The 14,171-nt window shown below is 48.9% G+C and overlaps 1 protein-coding gene across 1 annotated transcript; it reads right to left on the bottom strand.

The window, feature by feature from the left end:
- Positions 1–5,881: 5,881 nt before the first annotated feature.
- Positions 5,882–9,021, bottom strand: LOC119407169 (mucin-5AC). The gene is made up of 2 exons (XM_037674042.2): positions 6,844–9,021; positions 5,882–6,255 (listed from the first exon to the last, which is right to left on the bottom strand). The coding sequence occupies exons 1-2, from the start codon at positions 8,960–8,962 to the stop codon at positions 6,092–6,094; spliced, it is 2,283 nt and encodes a 760-aa protein (XP_037529970.1). The 5' UTR covers positions 8,963–9,021; the 3' UTR covers positions 5,882–6,091.
- Positions 9,022–14,171: the final 5,150 nt, after the last annotated feature.

The raw sequence follows: 14,171 nt of genomic DNA, 5'->3' as shown, positions 1-14,171 counted from the left end.
CCTTGGTGAAATAGTGGAGCATCCGCCGCTGCTGTGGGAGGCACAGAATTGCTGCCGCCGGGTACCTACCGGTAAACTTCCGGCCTGGTGCTCGGCAGAACGAAGTTCACAGTCGCTTGGGAGGGCACCCACCCTCCTTTCTTTCTTTTTTTTTTTTGTGATGACTTTTCGCATCACTTGTACTGAAGCCGGTGACGTGGGACACCGACGTGGGACGCCGGTCAATTTCAGCATTTGATGGGCATCTAGGACTTTCGCCTTAATATCTGTATGTGAACTTGATGAATGTTGCTCCAGTATTTGATTGCAGTCACAAAACGTTCAACGTTTCTTTTATTGCGATTGCGGTTATAGAGACACTGCAAGCGAAGACGTGCCGTCGCCGTGATGTTCACTATCAAGTAAAATGCGATAAGATCGTAACGGGAACGGCGCACTGTACCCGGGGGTATCATGATGTCCACATTGAATGTCAATATTGAACGTGTTGATATTGAATCACCACTTAGCCCCGGCTGTCATTCTATCAAGAAGTGGCACATTCTTTTCTGCAGACGATGAAACGCAGTTCTCTGATCCCCGACCACTTTGGGAAGACTGCAAGAGGGACAGATCGCTGAAGGACATTCACAGGATAATCCGGGATGATATAAGGTACGCAGGTATTCCGCACTCTACGTTTCCTTTTCTGATGCCTTTCCATCCTCAAGCGGATCATTTCACTCTCAACGCCGCAAAGCAGTACTGGTACCCCAACGCCACTGCCACTACTACTACAGGACTCTGCTACTACTGCTGCTACAATCACCCGCACTGCCGTACTTTTACCGCCACTGCCATTGCCATAAATGCTACTGCAGCCCACATTACTACTGTTCCCACTACTGCTAGCACTCCTGCTACAATCCCTAATATTACTACCACTACTATTACTAGTACCACTACTACCACCAGGCACCAGGCCCCCCACATATTTTTCAATTTTGCACGTATGCACGCACGCATACAAACACATGCACGAACGTGCATAAAGGACCCCCCCCCCAAAAAAAAAGAAAAAAAGTTCTTGCTACATTCCCCTTCCCACTGTTGTTGTACCGTTACTGTTAACTCCTGCTGCTACTACACTATGATTTATACCCACTGTCATTCATCGCTGAGGTATAGCTGAGGTGCGAAATGAACTCTGCGCGCACACTGCGGCGTCCGCAGCACCGACTGGAGCACTCGCTGTCCAAGGACGAACGTGCTGTATGCCTACCACGTGACCCGCGAGCTGGTGGATCGGTTCGCGGCGTCCCACCGACAGGACGGCGACGAGGATGAGAAGGCGGAGTGGGAGGAGTTCCAAACGTGGAAGTTCCGTCTCCCCTGGTTCCCTAGCGTCGCCGAGTTCGCGCGAGACGCGTTCGCCAGCCCGGAAGCATCGCGGTTTTCGTCGGTCGTAGCGAAGATGGGACAATTTGTGACGCGATCGTTGTCGTCGCTCACAGGCGGTGACGCGTAGACGTTATGCTATCACCTGACCTTGCTGAATGTGTGACGTTTAAATGTGTCTGACAGTATTACCGGAATGTGCAGGGGTATGCACGGTATGCTCTTCACAGCTTGCGCCCATCGTTCCATATAAAGTTTGAGCCAAGAGCAGGAATCGAGTCTGTCTTGTACTGCAAGAATGCTGAGTAGAGTCAGTCACCGATTTAAAAAAGCAAATGCGGCAGCTTGCACTAGAGGCGCAGTGCTGACTCACAGTGAAGCTAGCTCCTAGCTAGTCCCGGCTTGGCTTAATCTCACTTAGACCTAATTAGCTTAATTTGGCTTAATTAGCATAATCAGGTCACATGAAACTCAAGTACTTCGTGGGGGCTTGGTTCGAACACAGACAACTTAATCTTAATTAGCATTACTCTTAATTAGCACCACTTAGACTTAATTGGGCTTTCTTACTCTCGACTAACTCGGTCAGCAGTGATTAGTATCTTCCTGAGCCATTGGGAATTCTACTTAATTGGGTTGCCCGCTTTCTATGGCTCATACCCATTCCTGATTGTGATAGTTTTCTGGTGACGCGAACCGGCATAACGAAAAGCTTAACAGTTCCGCTTTAAAAAAAAATAAACTAACAGGATCCCTTATGCGTTCGCCTAAGACGATTCGAAGGCAAAATTTCGGGCGTGGCTATTTAACCGTGCACTTGATATCACACGAACGTCGCCTTCTTTTTTAAAATCCGGCGTCGGCGTCGTTGGTTGTGAGCGAAATCATCGTCTTGTCCGTGACAAAAAAACCGAGAAAGCTGCGAATAAAATAAATTAATAAAAATTTGCAGTGGCTTAGCTCGGCTATGCCAGGATATACGTAGCGTTAGCAAAGGTTCAGCTGATTATTCTTAGCTTTCCAGATTGTCTAGGATTATTAGCCTTCTTCTGTTCATTTTTCGTACGCTGAACCGCTAATTGCCAGGAAACTACTTCGGGATCTGATGAGATAAGCTTCTCGGCTCTTCTGCGCCGTTGAGCAGCATTTGCGCTCTCCTCCTCCGTGGCGTCACCCACCTCCAAACGCCAGTCAGAGGCGCTATCAAGTGGCTCCAGCGCAGTGTCAGACGGCGACTGCACAGTGAAGGCGAGTAGCTGCGCCGGCTGCGTGCGCACCGGCGCCAGTGTGTCTGCCATGGCTACGACGTCACTCCTCTCGAATGCGCAGACCAGCAGCGGCAAGTCGCGCGCGGCGGTGGCGGAGTCTGCGCGCGCGCCAGCGCCACTGTGTCTGCCGCGGCTACGACACCAACCTCCCGAACGCGCAGACCAGCAGCGGCGGGTCGCGCGCGGCCGTGGCGGAGAGCGCGTGAGATGCCGGCTCCGGTGAGCCAGCTGTGTGACATCACTGATCCTCGCGCATGCGCAGCACGGCTCATGAGGATCCACGCGAAATCGGCTCCGGCTAGGCAAGTGTAGCTAACGCTACAAAATGTTGGGCTCGACTGAATATCGATCCCAGGCCGTCAGCGCGGCAAGCTGGTGCTCTACCACACAGCCACGCCTTTGCTTGGAACTGCACTGAAAGTAACTTTCATGCTTCACAAACATACGCGTACTGTATACAGGTGTCACAGTACGAGATGCAATATATGGCGTGGTAGAAGCGTACATTGTCATCGGGCGTCACATTATGTGAATATCATAACGACTTGGTGGTTTAAAGCCAGCCACCCGTTACGAAAGGCACACGCATTACTGCGCGTATTCCCTTAAGACCACGCAGTGGGTGCATCGCGACTTCCAAAAAGTTTCTCACGCATAATTGCTCCTGGTTTAAATCATGCTACCCATTACATAAGGCACACACCTTAGTGCCCGTATTCTGTTCTAGGATAGTTTGAAACGGCGTTCTATGGTAGGCATTCTAGGATAGCTTGAAACGGCAAATTTTTATGCGCACCGACGTTCGTTTCCTTGCGACGCGGTTGAGGCACGCACCAAGAACCGAAGCTAGGCTAGCAGCTGAGAAGGCGATTAAGCTATCGCGTTCTACTCTCGAAGGCGAAGCTCAAGCGTCCTCCAAGTTTTTCTTTAGACACGCAAACGCTGCAAAGACGAAGTGAACGAGCAGCTCGCGTGGTCACGTGACATTCGCGCTTTTTAATGCCTTTGAGATTTAATGAGGACTAACAGACAATAACACCAATAATAACAGACAACAATGCTTTCCTTGGCATTACTGTCTGTCAGTTATCGTTAACATTGTGCCTAACAAAAAGAAACGAGCGCTTAAAAGTCATCTTTTCTTGAGATTCATTGGCATTCGCGCTTTTTAATAGTCTCGCGGGACCGCCTTGTCGTCGTCTCATGTCTCGCGATGGCGTCACGCAGGTCCCGCGTTTGATACACATAATAAGACGAGCAGACCGCACGTGTGGAACGCCAGCGCTTGCTTGCCCGTGAACGCCAACGTCTCCAAAGGGCTAATTTGTCTGTCCGAGCCAGCGAAGCGACAGCGAAACGTTAGCTTCGGGAGTTAGACACATATCTACGGAACAGAGAAGCGGAGACGAAACGCCAGCGCCGGCACTTAGAAGCACCGCGCTCGGAACAGCAAACAGTAGAAAAACAGTAGGAAGAACATAGAACAGAAAATAGATAATCGCAAAAGAAATAAGATAATCGCAAAAAAATTACAGAAGAGGATATAAAATGTCACGTAGTCACTCGAAAAGAACAGAAAAGAGCTCGTAAACAGAAGGGAAACACAAGCGAACCAGTGCTCCGCAGTTGGCAGTTTTTACTTGGCGTGAAACTAGCTTTGATTTTTGCTTCATTTCGCCTAAGCCGGCTTTTCGTTCAAGGCGACGTACTCATGAGGCTTATCAGGCTTTCGCCTTAAAAAAAAACGGGGGGGGGGGTGCTGCGATCCACGCTGTGAACATGGTTGTTGGGCAGCGAGTCGGTGGTCTCACCCGATTCAACAGACCAATGTTGCCTAGCCTTGAATGACTGAACAATGCACTACGTGGAATCATTGACAGAAAGGCAACTAAGCGCACTGTGTACCATCGTATTCACGCTGGTTTTCGGGAGGCCTAACTATGCGTGGCCTTTCCGCGAAGTGCTATCGCAACAAAAATGAAAACAGTTTGTACAGGATGTTGGCGCATGTTGGCGGCGTCCATGTGGCATATACATGCTTTTGTTTGGCTTCGCTCTAGTTTTCGGTTGTCAATATCACGTGTCTTTTTGCACTTAAGTATCTGTTTTTTCGAATAAACTTCTCAGTTGCGAGCAGCGCCCGTCCCGTTGTTTCTTTCTATACTGTCTTCGTTTTGCTGCGCTGTTTTTAAAATGAATGTACAGGCTCGTTATTCTTTCGCATATGAAATTGTAATGACGTCACTCCCTACTGCTTTGTGTGGTATACAGTTTGCCGCTTCCCTGCAACTGCAGCTTACCGTTATTGTTAGCCAGAAATGCATGCGGCGCACGCTACGTGCTTTACATTGTTCGAATGCGCCTTACGTGTCACGTAGATTTGACACTTTGCGCTTTCCTTCATTGAAACAAACACATGGGTGTGCCTTGCGTGCGTAATACCGATTGAGATGTGCACTTTTCCTTTAATTCGTGGAATATATTTTTTAATGTTTATATACTGTTCTGTCGACGGAGACATGTTGAAGTTAATTTGCAGGCGTAAAATGACATCAGATTCTGCAAGGCAAAGTAAATTGGAGATCATATGGGAGTGGCTTTTGTCCGAACATAAAATAGGCTGACGACAGTGAACACGGGAGGGTCGGACATTGTGAGGCTGATTGCATAGATGCTTACGATTAATAACTTTACGAGTGTCTCGGTGAATGATCTAACGACACGGTAGCAGATAGCAAGGGGGACGAGACTTTTGGTCACATGCCGCACGTTGAAGGGAGTAGGTGGCGGTGTCAGTACTTCTGCCCCTGATCCGCATGCTCACTCTAACACCCTCACTGGCAGGTGCGTGCACTGCCAGCTCAACGAATTGGTCGTTTTCATCCGCAGTATAGAATAGCTTCCACGTGACGTCATGAACGCAGTTTCTGAATGCACTGCTACTGCAAGATGGCGGCTTTGATTAACCTGCTCGAACGTTACCCGTCTCTTTGCATGAATGACGAAAGTCCCGATTACATTAATGCCCCCCCCCCACCATGCCGGCGCTCGAACACTGGTTTATGAAGTCAGTGCAAGCCATGTATATAATACGAGATCACAATATCTGTGACCCGTCTTGCGCAGATAGCGCGTCACCACAAAATTTTCGTTATCGCCTCAGTGTCTGGCTCTGATGAGATGAAAAGATTCGCTCGGCAACGTCGCATACCGGCGAACAAGATAGGCAAGAGAAATTTAGACAGCGCGGATAAAACATTTTATTCATTGAAAAGCGAGTAAAACGCCTGCGACACATAGCGCAGGGCCCTTTTATATCAAGCACGTGATAGTACGTTAGTCGTCGCAATTTAAGATCATCGAGTTTATGTAATGAGTGCACGTAAACTCGAACGCCTACGGTTGAAGGTTGGTGACGTGGTTGAAGAAGTGTACTGCAGGGCCTCCTAGTGCTGCCTGTAGGTAGGCACACCGTGCACGCAGCGACGCGAGCAGCCGACCAGGCAGCAGAGGTGGTTGGCGCTCTCGCAGTCTGCGCTGTGACGACACTGGTCCACTTCGTGCTTGTAAGGAGGCATGCACGGGGCGTTGATCCGTGGACAGGTGAGCTCTGCGGAGAGAAACACGAAGGTCACTTCAGAAGCAGATCTTTTTCTGTTCGAGCCATTGGTTATGCGAGAAGCCCTGGACTGGACAGAAAGTTGTCGGGTAGCGACAAGAAATAGAAAAAGAGTACATTACTGGCTCTAAAGATTAGCAGGCGCAACGGACTATCACAGAGCTGCCGTGCGAAGAACGCGAACACCGTTAGCGTAGACCACGTACCACAGTAGGACAAGTATTACCACGTGATGTCAATAAAGACTTCCCGTTTCTTTTTTTTTTCATTTCTACGCTGTTCGAGCGAAGTAGCAATGTTCACTTCAGTTCATAATTAAGCGGTGCGTCCGACAGCCACAATGCATTTGATAAGAAAGAATGGAACATTACTAGAAGGGAAGGTAGGAATGTGGTCATAGCGATACAGAGCTAAATACAGACTGCATGTTTCAGATTGACACTGCGCATGCCTCGTCTGTTTTGCTACTTCTTAGGCTTCTACTTTGCAGTAGAAAATTACATAACCAATGCCGTCAATAAAAGATTACGTGCATGTGTCTCAGTGTTAAACTAGACTTGCCAGAAGGCACACGCTTACCTGGATTTGTCTCAGCCTCACAGCTGTGGTGCGTGAAGCACTTCTGCACGCAGTAGTGAAGCCGGCGCTGGCACCTGCCGCACTGACTCTGGCGCAGTTGGTCGTCGTCCTCAATGTGGCCCATCTGGTGGCGGTGGTAGAAGTAATCCTCCACGTCCCTGTGGCGCTGAGGCACGAACTCGTGAGGGCCGTGCTGAGTTATCGGTCTGACGTAGGCGTCGGCCGTGACTTCAGGTTTCACGGTCGTCACGGGACTAGCGGGTCGCTTAGGCGGAAGGGTTTGTTGGAACGAGGCATTCTTCGCTGGCGTTTCTTCCGTTCCCTGTACTACGGTCGGAACGGCCTGCGTAGGCTCTGGCTGTAGTGTGTTGGGGCTTGTGGTAGTTTTCAGTCGACGCAAACCGGCAGCGACCGCTGGTAAAGTTGAGTGTGACGTCGAGAACTCGACAGATATTTGAGATTGTGTAGAAGTGTCGTTGCCGTCTTCTACACCAGCTCGGGTCGAAGCCACAGCGGTGTGGTTCTGCGACGGGTCGTCGAGGGGAGTGCTCGTGGCAGGCGCAGCGTTGGTGGTGGTCTCGAGACGACCAGACAGCCCGGCGACTTCCGAGACTGCGGAAGAAGTCGTAGTGGCCTGCGTAGTCGTAAGGTCTTGAGCCTCGTGTCTGTGGAGGTCTTGAACCGTGGTTAGAGTCCCTCGCTGGGACGTTGCGAACTCAGACGGCTGCTTCGTGGTTTCAGAAAGTGTAGATGGTGCAGTCTTCGACGATGTCCTGTCAGAAGGCGTAGTCCTGACGGGCCCCATAGCTGCGGTCTCAGTTTCGCTGGCAGACGTCTGCAGGTGGGCAGGAGGGGTTGCGGTTTTAACGTTTGTGAACGTGCGCCCAGTAGTGGTCTCGACGACTTGGTTGGCTCCAGCTGGTGGAGTGGCAAGGTGTGCGACAGTACCGGAATGCTCCGGGGGTGGAACAGTTTCTGCGACGGCCTGGCGAGGAAGGATATCCGTAGCCGCGGGAGCCGGAACAGTCAAAGACGTGGTACCGCTGGTACCAGTTGCTGCAGTTGGCGTCGCACGTTTCGTCGTGTGCTTGAAAGCTTCGTTTCCATGGAAATCAGCAGTGGTTGGACGATCAGCGGGCCCTCTCGAAGCCACGGTGGCAACCGTCGAAACGGCCGGCGTGACAGCTGGGGCCGCCCCTCGTATCACGTCGGGTTCAGTGGACGGTTCCGAAGCGTTTCGAGTGGTGACGTCAACTGGGCTCGAGGTCGCCCGGAGAAATGACGAGCCAGCTGGACGAACTCCGGGAGTTGCCGATGCTTCAACCAACTTACCGAACGTCGGTGGTGAACCCGTGGTTGTAGCCGCAGTGATGCCGACGGTTTGCTGGACTAGAGACTCGGTCGCCGTAGTCGCAAACGCAGCACCGTTCTGCAGTGCCTTGTTATCGCGGTCCCCGTGAACGTCTGGTTTGACGGACGTCGGAACAGTTGCCCGCTCAGGTACCACGGGTGTTGTGGTACTGTTTTTCGAACTCGTGTCGACTGTAGAGCCAGGACGATTTTCGGTCGCTGCAGGCGGCGTGGTTCCAAGAGCCCCAGCGTTTGACGAACCCTTCATAAACATGCTCCCGAAGAACGAGTGGGTGGGATGGAACTTCGTCGAGTGAACTCCCGGAGGTTGCTGCGTTGGCATTGGCTGCTGCTGGCCCAAAGCAGACCAGAAAGGTTGTGCCGCGTTCTCGTCGTGTTCGGAGGAAACAAGATGGACCTGATGCCACTGGGGATAGTTACTCTGGTCGTACGTGGCGTAGTCGTAATCGCCCATCAAAGAACCCGTGTCGTGCGGCCTGGAAGGGGGGAAGACGGCGGCGGGGTCGCCGCCGCCGCCGTGGACGTCATCCCTGTGTAAGTTGGAAGAAGACCCGCCGTTGAACTCGAGGTGTGTCAGGGACGGGGAACTGTCGAAGTTCAGGAAAGTTCTTCCTTGGTTGGACGATACTGCCGCGGCGTCGACGTCCTTTGCGTGTCCGAATTCCGTGCGCCGCCCGCCGCCGATGACGACGGAATCCGAGAGAAGAATCACGGCTAGTAAAACTACGGATAAAATAGACGCGCCCATCTTTGACCTGCTCGGCAACCGACACGCGTACGCGATCTACGTGCACTAATCCGAGGTGGCTGAACGATGAGGATATATACGGCGCTTACAGCGGCGAGGAGGACAGGGGAGCCGGTGTTTTACCGGCTTTACCTTATCTCTACTAGCCTTTTTTTTTCTTCCGCTGTTACGAATGGCGCTAGCAACATGTGTGTCGTGCGAAGCTCGCTCGCCAGATAGAAATGTGAAGTGGATAAGAGGATAAGCGATAAGTGTGCGACGATTTGGCTATATTCATTCATTTTTTTAACGTTGCACTTGAGAGTGACGTCACTAAAATCCGCCATTTGTTCCATTTTACAGCGAGGCTGTTTATGCGGACCCTGTGAGTCGGCATCGTTGGCGCGGCCATGCTAAAGAAAGGTCACGTGACCAGGGTGGAGAGGAGGAGGTCTGATAAGGGAAAGAGAGGCATGGGGGTCACGTGGTGAAGTTTACATAATGTGGGCGATTCAAAGAGTGGTCTGAAAGAAGGGTCATGCGTCATGAAACTTACGTAGTGCTGAGGAGAGTGAGTGTAACGAAAGGGGGATCACCTGCACGATGGATGATGAAGGGCGGCGTGAGCATGATGTGCGTCAGATTCAGCGATTCAGGATTCAGCTATGAGTATAAAAGGATCGCCTTATTAGGCTTATATAGATTAGAAGTAGCTGGGCAAAACTAAAGAACAGACTTCAGTGGACCCGATGAGAGGGGCAACAGCTTCGCTGACCGATGGCTTTCATGGCATGGCTAGACTTTCTTTTTTCTGCGTTAGTCCGCTTGTTGTTTTTCTTTTCTTTTTTTTTGTAACCTATAGCGTCTTAATTATACCAAATGTAAGAGAGAATTTGCAAGACACGCATGCCTCCGACATCAGCACCTGATCCTCCAGGTAAATGTATCTGCAGAATTTTATACAAAGGTGCGCGTGTCGTGACGCATGTAGACTGAGCTGACTGCTTTTTAATGGCAGATTCGGCGCAAGGCGAATCTGCCATTCTGTTGACTTTTAGATATCCGTGCCTGTGTGACTTGTGTGTATAGTTTCGTTTTCACATGCGCTAAACACGTATTCTATGGGCAGTGCGCTCGTCTGCTCCGGGTGCTTGATGTCGACAAAAGTTGAAAAAAAAAAGATGGTACTTTCATCTGCGAAACGTGACTTCTTAGAAGGTTGTTACCATTGGCGTAGCTAGGGGGGTAAGGGTTGCAGGGTTCGACTCCCCACCCCTTTCCCCCCGAAATATTTAAATTTTGCATGTGTGTACACACGAACACCTACAAACGCGCACGAATATACATAAAGAAGGAAAATAGAAATAGGAGGGGAACGTGATGTAAAATCACGTAACACCCGTCACGTGACACGTTCCCGCCAAATTCATGTAAACAAGTCACTTGCTGTGAAATCACGTGATACTAGCCACGCGACATGTCCCCGCCAAAACAAATCACGTAGCACAAGTCACGTGACATGTTACCGCCAAATCTATGTCGTTTAAGCGGGGCAGCAGGGCACGACCTTGGGATGGCAGCTTCTTCCTCGGGAGTCCGAACGCTTGTTCCGCTGTTGGTTCCAGCCTTGCACCGCTAGTGCAAGCTGGGCACACTTTTTTCCATGTTTTCTCTTTCATGAAACAATGTGTTCGCCCTGCCTTTCGTGTGTATGTCGATAGACTGCATGGCGCACCCTAGTGAGGCCACTCGACGACGCTTTAGAGGACGCTGAAATTGTACACGGCGAACGCCGTAGTTCACCACAATGCTGATAGGTGGCGTTGCAATGCCACTGCCACCTTTTTCCGCTGTGATGTCGCCACGAACGGCGCGCACTCCCTATTTGTTATGAACGAAACGGGTATGCAACTGATGCAAGGCACGCAAACGTCGCACTAAACTATGCTCACCGAAAAAGTCTACCTCTGTAGGAAGTCTCAGCGCGAACCAACGAGTAGTTTATTTATTTATTTATTTATTTATTTATTTATTTATTTATTTATTTGAATATCCTCAAGGCCCACAGGGCGTTACAGAGAGGGTGGGTTACATTTCCAAAAAAAAAAAAAAAGAAGAAAAGAAAAGAAATAGTCGCATAAACAAAATAGAACGGGAAAAAAAGCAAGAAAGTCAAATACATCTAATTACATTTGACCGTACGTATAGTTACATTTAAATGTGATTAATCTTATCATAATTACAACATAAATAAACTTTTATACATATTTATAGTTCATTTAAAAGTCATACATACGTGGCGTTGTTACAACCCAGAAGCGTGCTTTACCCCACAACGAGCGTTATAGTGGAGAAGCCACCTTTACAGGTGCACAGTGGCCTAGTTTGCTTATCACAAGTGCAGTAAATCGTCGCACAGCACGCTACGTAGTGGAAAAAAAAGTTTACGTATTGTAGTCTTCGTCCTTCGGTTGAATCCACATCTCCTTTACTTGCACGATATGGAAAGCCTCAAGAAATCGCCTTCATATAATCGCATCCATCGATAATCAATTGCATCCTGGTTACCCTCGGAGAAGTAATTAAACTGGATGTTGCAGAGACGTCGCCTAACTGATTTGCCAGCAGTTTAAATAACGGTTCACTACGGTAAACAGCAACGCCGAGCATCAATTGGGCTGAGTTCAGCATAGTAAACAAACAAACATCTTTTTACTCAAAAACAAAAGTGACTATACGCGAAATTTTCTGCTAACATGAAACGGAGAACGCGCTACTGTATGACAACGTGCTGTTATGTTGAAAGGCGTTTTACTGAGAAGCATTTACCTCAGGTTAAATATCACCACGGTAAAAATTATTCGCATAGGTTGCCTTAATTGTAGTATACCTCATGGTTACTTCTGCACATGACATACCCAGCACAAGTTAGGATGGGCTGAATAACATCATGTGCTTGTTGTTATGAACTTTTCTCTCCCATCTCTTTACCCTGAAACATGAATTAGTGCTGCGCTTCGCACCATAATAATTCGTTCACGAGGAACCGTAAGTTATGCGAGTTGGTATTTAAAGTTGACGGAAATGAAACAGCTGACTAGATTTCAGCACTGCGCCGCGTATTCCGGTTATTTTTAAATGTGAAGCATTTCTTAGCGAACCCTGTAGGCACTTTGAGCGTTTCTATCTACGTATTTATCTATCTAGCCGCCTACGTACGTCTGGGTACTCTCGTGATCTCCTTCTTATAACTTGGTGTTGGACCAAAATTGGCATGGGAGGGTAAGAGGGTTTGGCGAATATGACTGTCTGGTCATGACATGAATAACGTGAAAATCCTGTCGCGTACGTCGTGTACGTCTTCAAACCCTTTCCTCCAGACACGCGTGACACATACCCGCATACCACGGGCCACGATATACGGGTATGCGCCAGAGGTGATTGACGGGTAGTCCAACCAGGCACGGCGAGAACCCTAGCAAAAATACCAATAGGATTTCCTATTGGTCCAATAGGAAATCGCTATTGGTTCTATAGGACATCTATTGGAGCTGTATTGGTTGTATAAGACTTCGATGGGTACCAATAGACACCAATAGCCACCACCTATTGGTGTCTTATTGGACCAATAGAAGTCGTATTGGTCAAATAGGGGCTGCCTTTTGGTGTCTTATTGGACCAATAGGAGTTGTATTGGTCAAATCGGTGCTGCCTATCGGTGACTTATTGGGCCAATAGGAGTTGTATTGGTCAAATAAGTACTCCTATTGGTTTCTTAGTGTACTAACAGAAGATGTATAAGGCCAACAGGAGTTTTATTGTTCAAACAGCTACCGCCTATTGGTAGCTGTTTATAACATCTTATGACTGATTGAGCGCGTCGGACCCGATCCCGATCAAATTTCTTGATCATGATTGGCTACGCAAGCTGCAGACGGGATCAATTCACTTTTGATAAGTCTGATCCCGATTGAGCTTAATCGTACACCGTGAGACACCGTGTGCAGTTAGCAACTCACCACACGTCGGTAATTTAAATGCGAGAGCGCTAACAAAAACCGACACCGGCAGCGTTGATCAGACGAATGCAAAGAATAAAAATTGGGATCCCAGCAGGAATCGAACCCAAGCATTCTGCGTGGCAGTCACGCATTCTTCCACACAGGCACGCCAGGTCTATAAACTGCTTTGCAAAAAGACGCTATGCAGGCGTAATGTCTGTGCAACGTGCTTGTAGTGCTGGCTATTCAATTTTATGTTAAAGCAATAAACACTGGGTATGTATACTCCTATTTGATACAGACGTCATGTCGGGTTAACGTCAATTGTGGTTCCAATTGTTGGCTCCGCTTTTATAGCAGTTTAATTACCTTTGTATTCTTATGATTCAGCAAGCTATATTAAAGCGTTGCTGGACCCTGGAGGAATACGCTAACGAAAGTTACGTATATAATATTCACATCATCGCAACGTAGCGTGCACTTCGTTTCGAGAAAACTGACGTCTGCGCTATAACGTGAATGCTGATCAGACCAAGTTACCCGTTGAACGCCGGTGATGTCGACGTGCCTGGTAAGCCCATGATGTGCACACAACAAGTCCATTTACAAAAACACGTCGATCCACCTCGCAACGCTTGGCTGAAAAAAAAAAAAATGCAGCATAGAACAACGCTGAATGCTTCGCATGAAACCGATTCCCACAAGGCGTGGGATCTGCCGAATTTTTGTCCTTGTAGCCGCATGTGTGACATGTTTAGGTGGTTTGTAACGCGTAAAATAATCTTGAATATATTTTGGAGCTTGCATCGGTGCAAAGCAGTTAATACGAAAGAAAAAAATTCACAATGCGATCGTGGAATCTGAAACCGAAACCGGAACTCAAAGCACTTTATCAAAGAAACATGTGTCACCATTCTTGAGCACAGGACTACAAAGAAAGCCAATGCAGAGTTACCAGCAACACAACTTTAGAGTTGACGAAAAGTTCGTTCTGATCTGAGACTCGAACCCGGGACCAACGCCTTTCCGGGAAGGTCGTTCTGCTTCGCAGGCTTGACACGTATCGTATCAATGTGCTAATAATAACTGAATCGCAACAGGCATGCTTCCGTGTAAACCAAGGCTTCTCGCTGCGTTTACCTTTTGCGCTTTCTTTCTGTTTTGAAACGAATAAACGTTCCAATACTGTTTTACGCGGCGCTCGCTAGAGGGCCAGGCCCGACGTCATG

Source organism: Rhipicephalus sanguineus, chromosome 10, assembly GCF_013339695.2.
Source record: "Rhipicephalus sanguineus isolate Rsan-2018 chromosome 10, BIME_Rsan_1.4, whole genome shotgun sequence".
Lineage (NCBI taxonomy): Eukaryota > Metazoa > Arthropoda > Arachnida > Ixodida > Ixodidae > Rhipicephalus > Rhipicephalus sanguineus.
Note: the sequence above shows the minus strand (reverse complement) of the source record. Positions and strands in the feature narration are given on the sequence as shown.

What these genes read in the sequence shown, in the direction of transcription:
- LOC119407169 (XM_037674042.2), bottom strand. Translation starts at nt 8,962, where the DNA reads ATGGGCGCGTCTATTTTATCCGTAGTTTTACTAGCCGTGATTCTTCTC. An exon ending in TGAGGCTGAGACAAATCCAG is followed by an intron (nt 6,256 to 6,843) that starts GTAAGCGTGTGC and finishes TTCTCTCCGCAG; the next exon opens with AGCTCACCTGTCCACGGATC.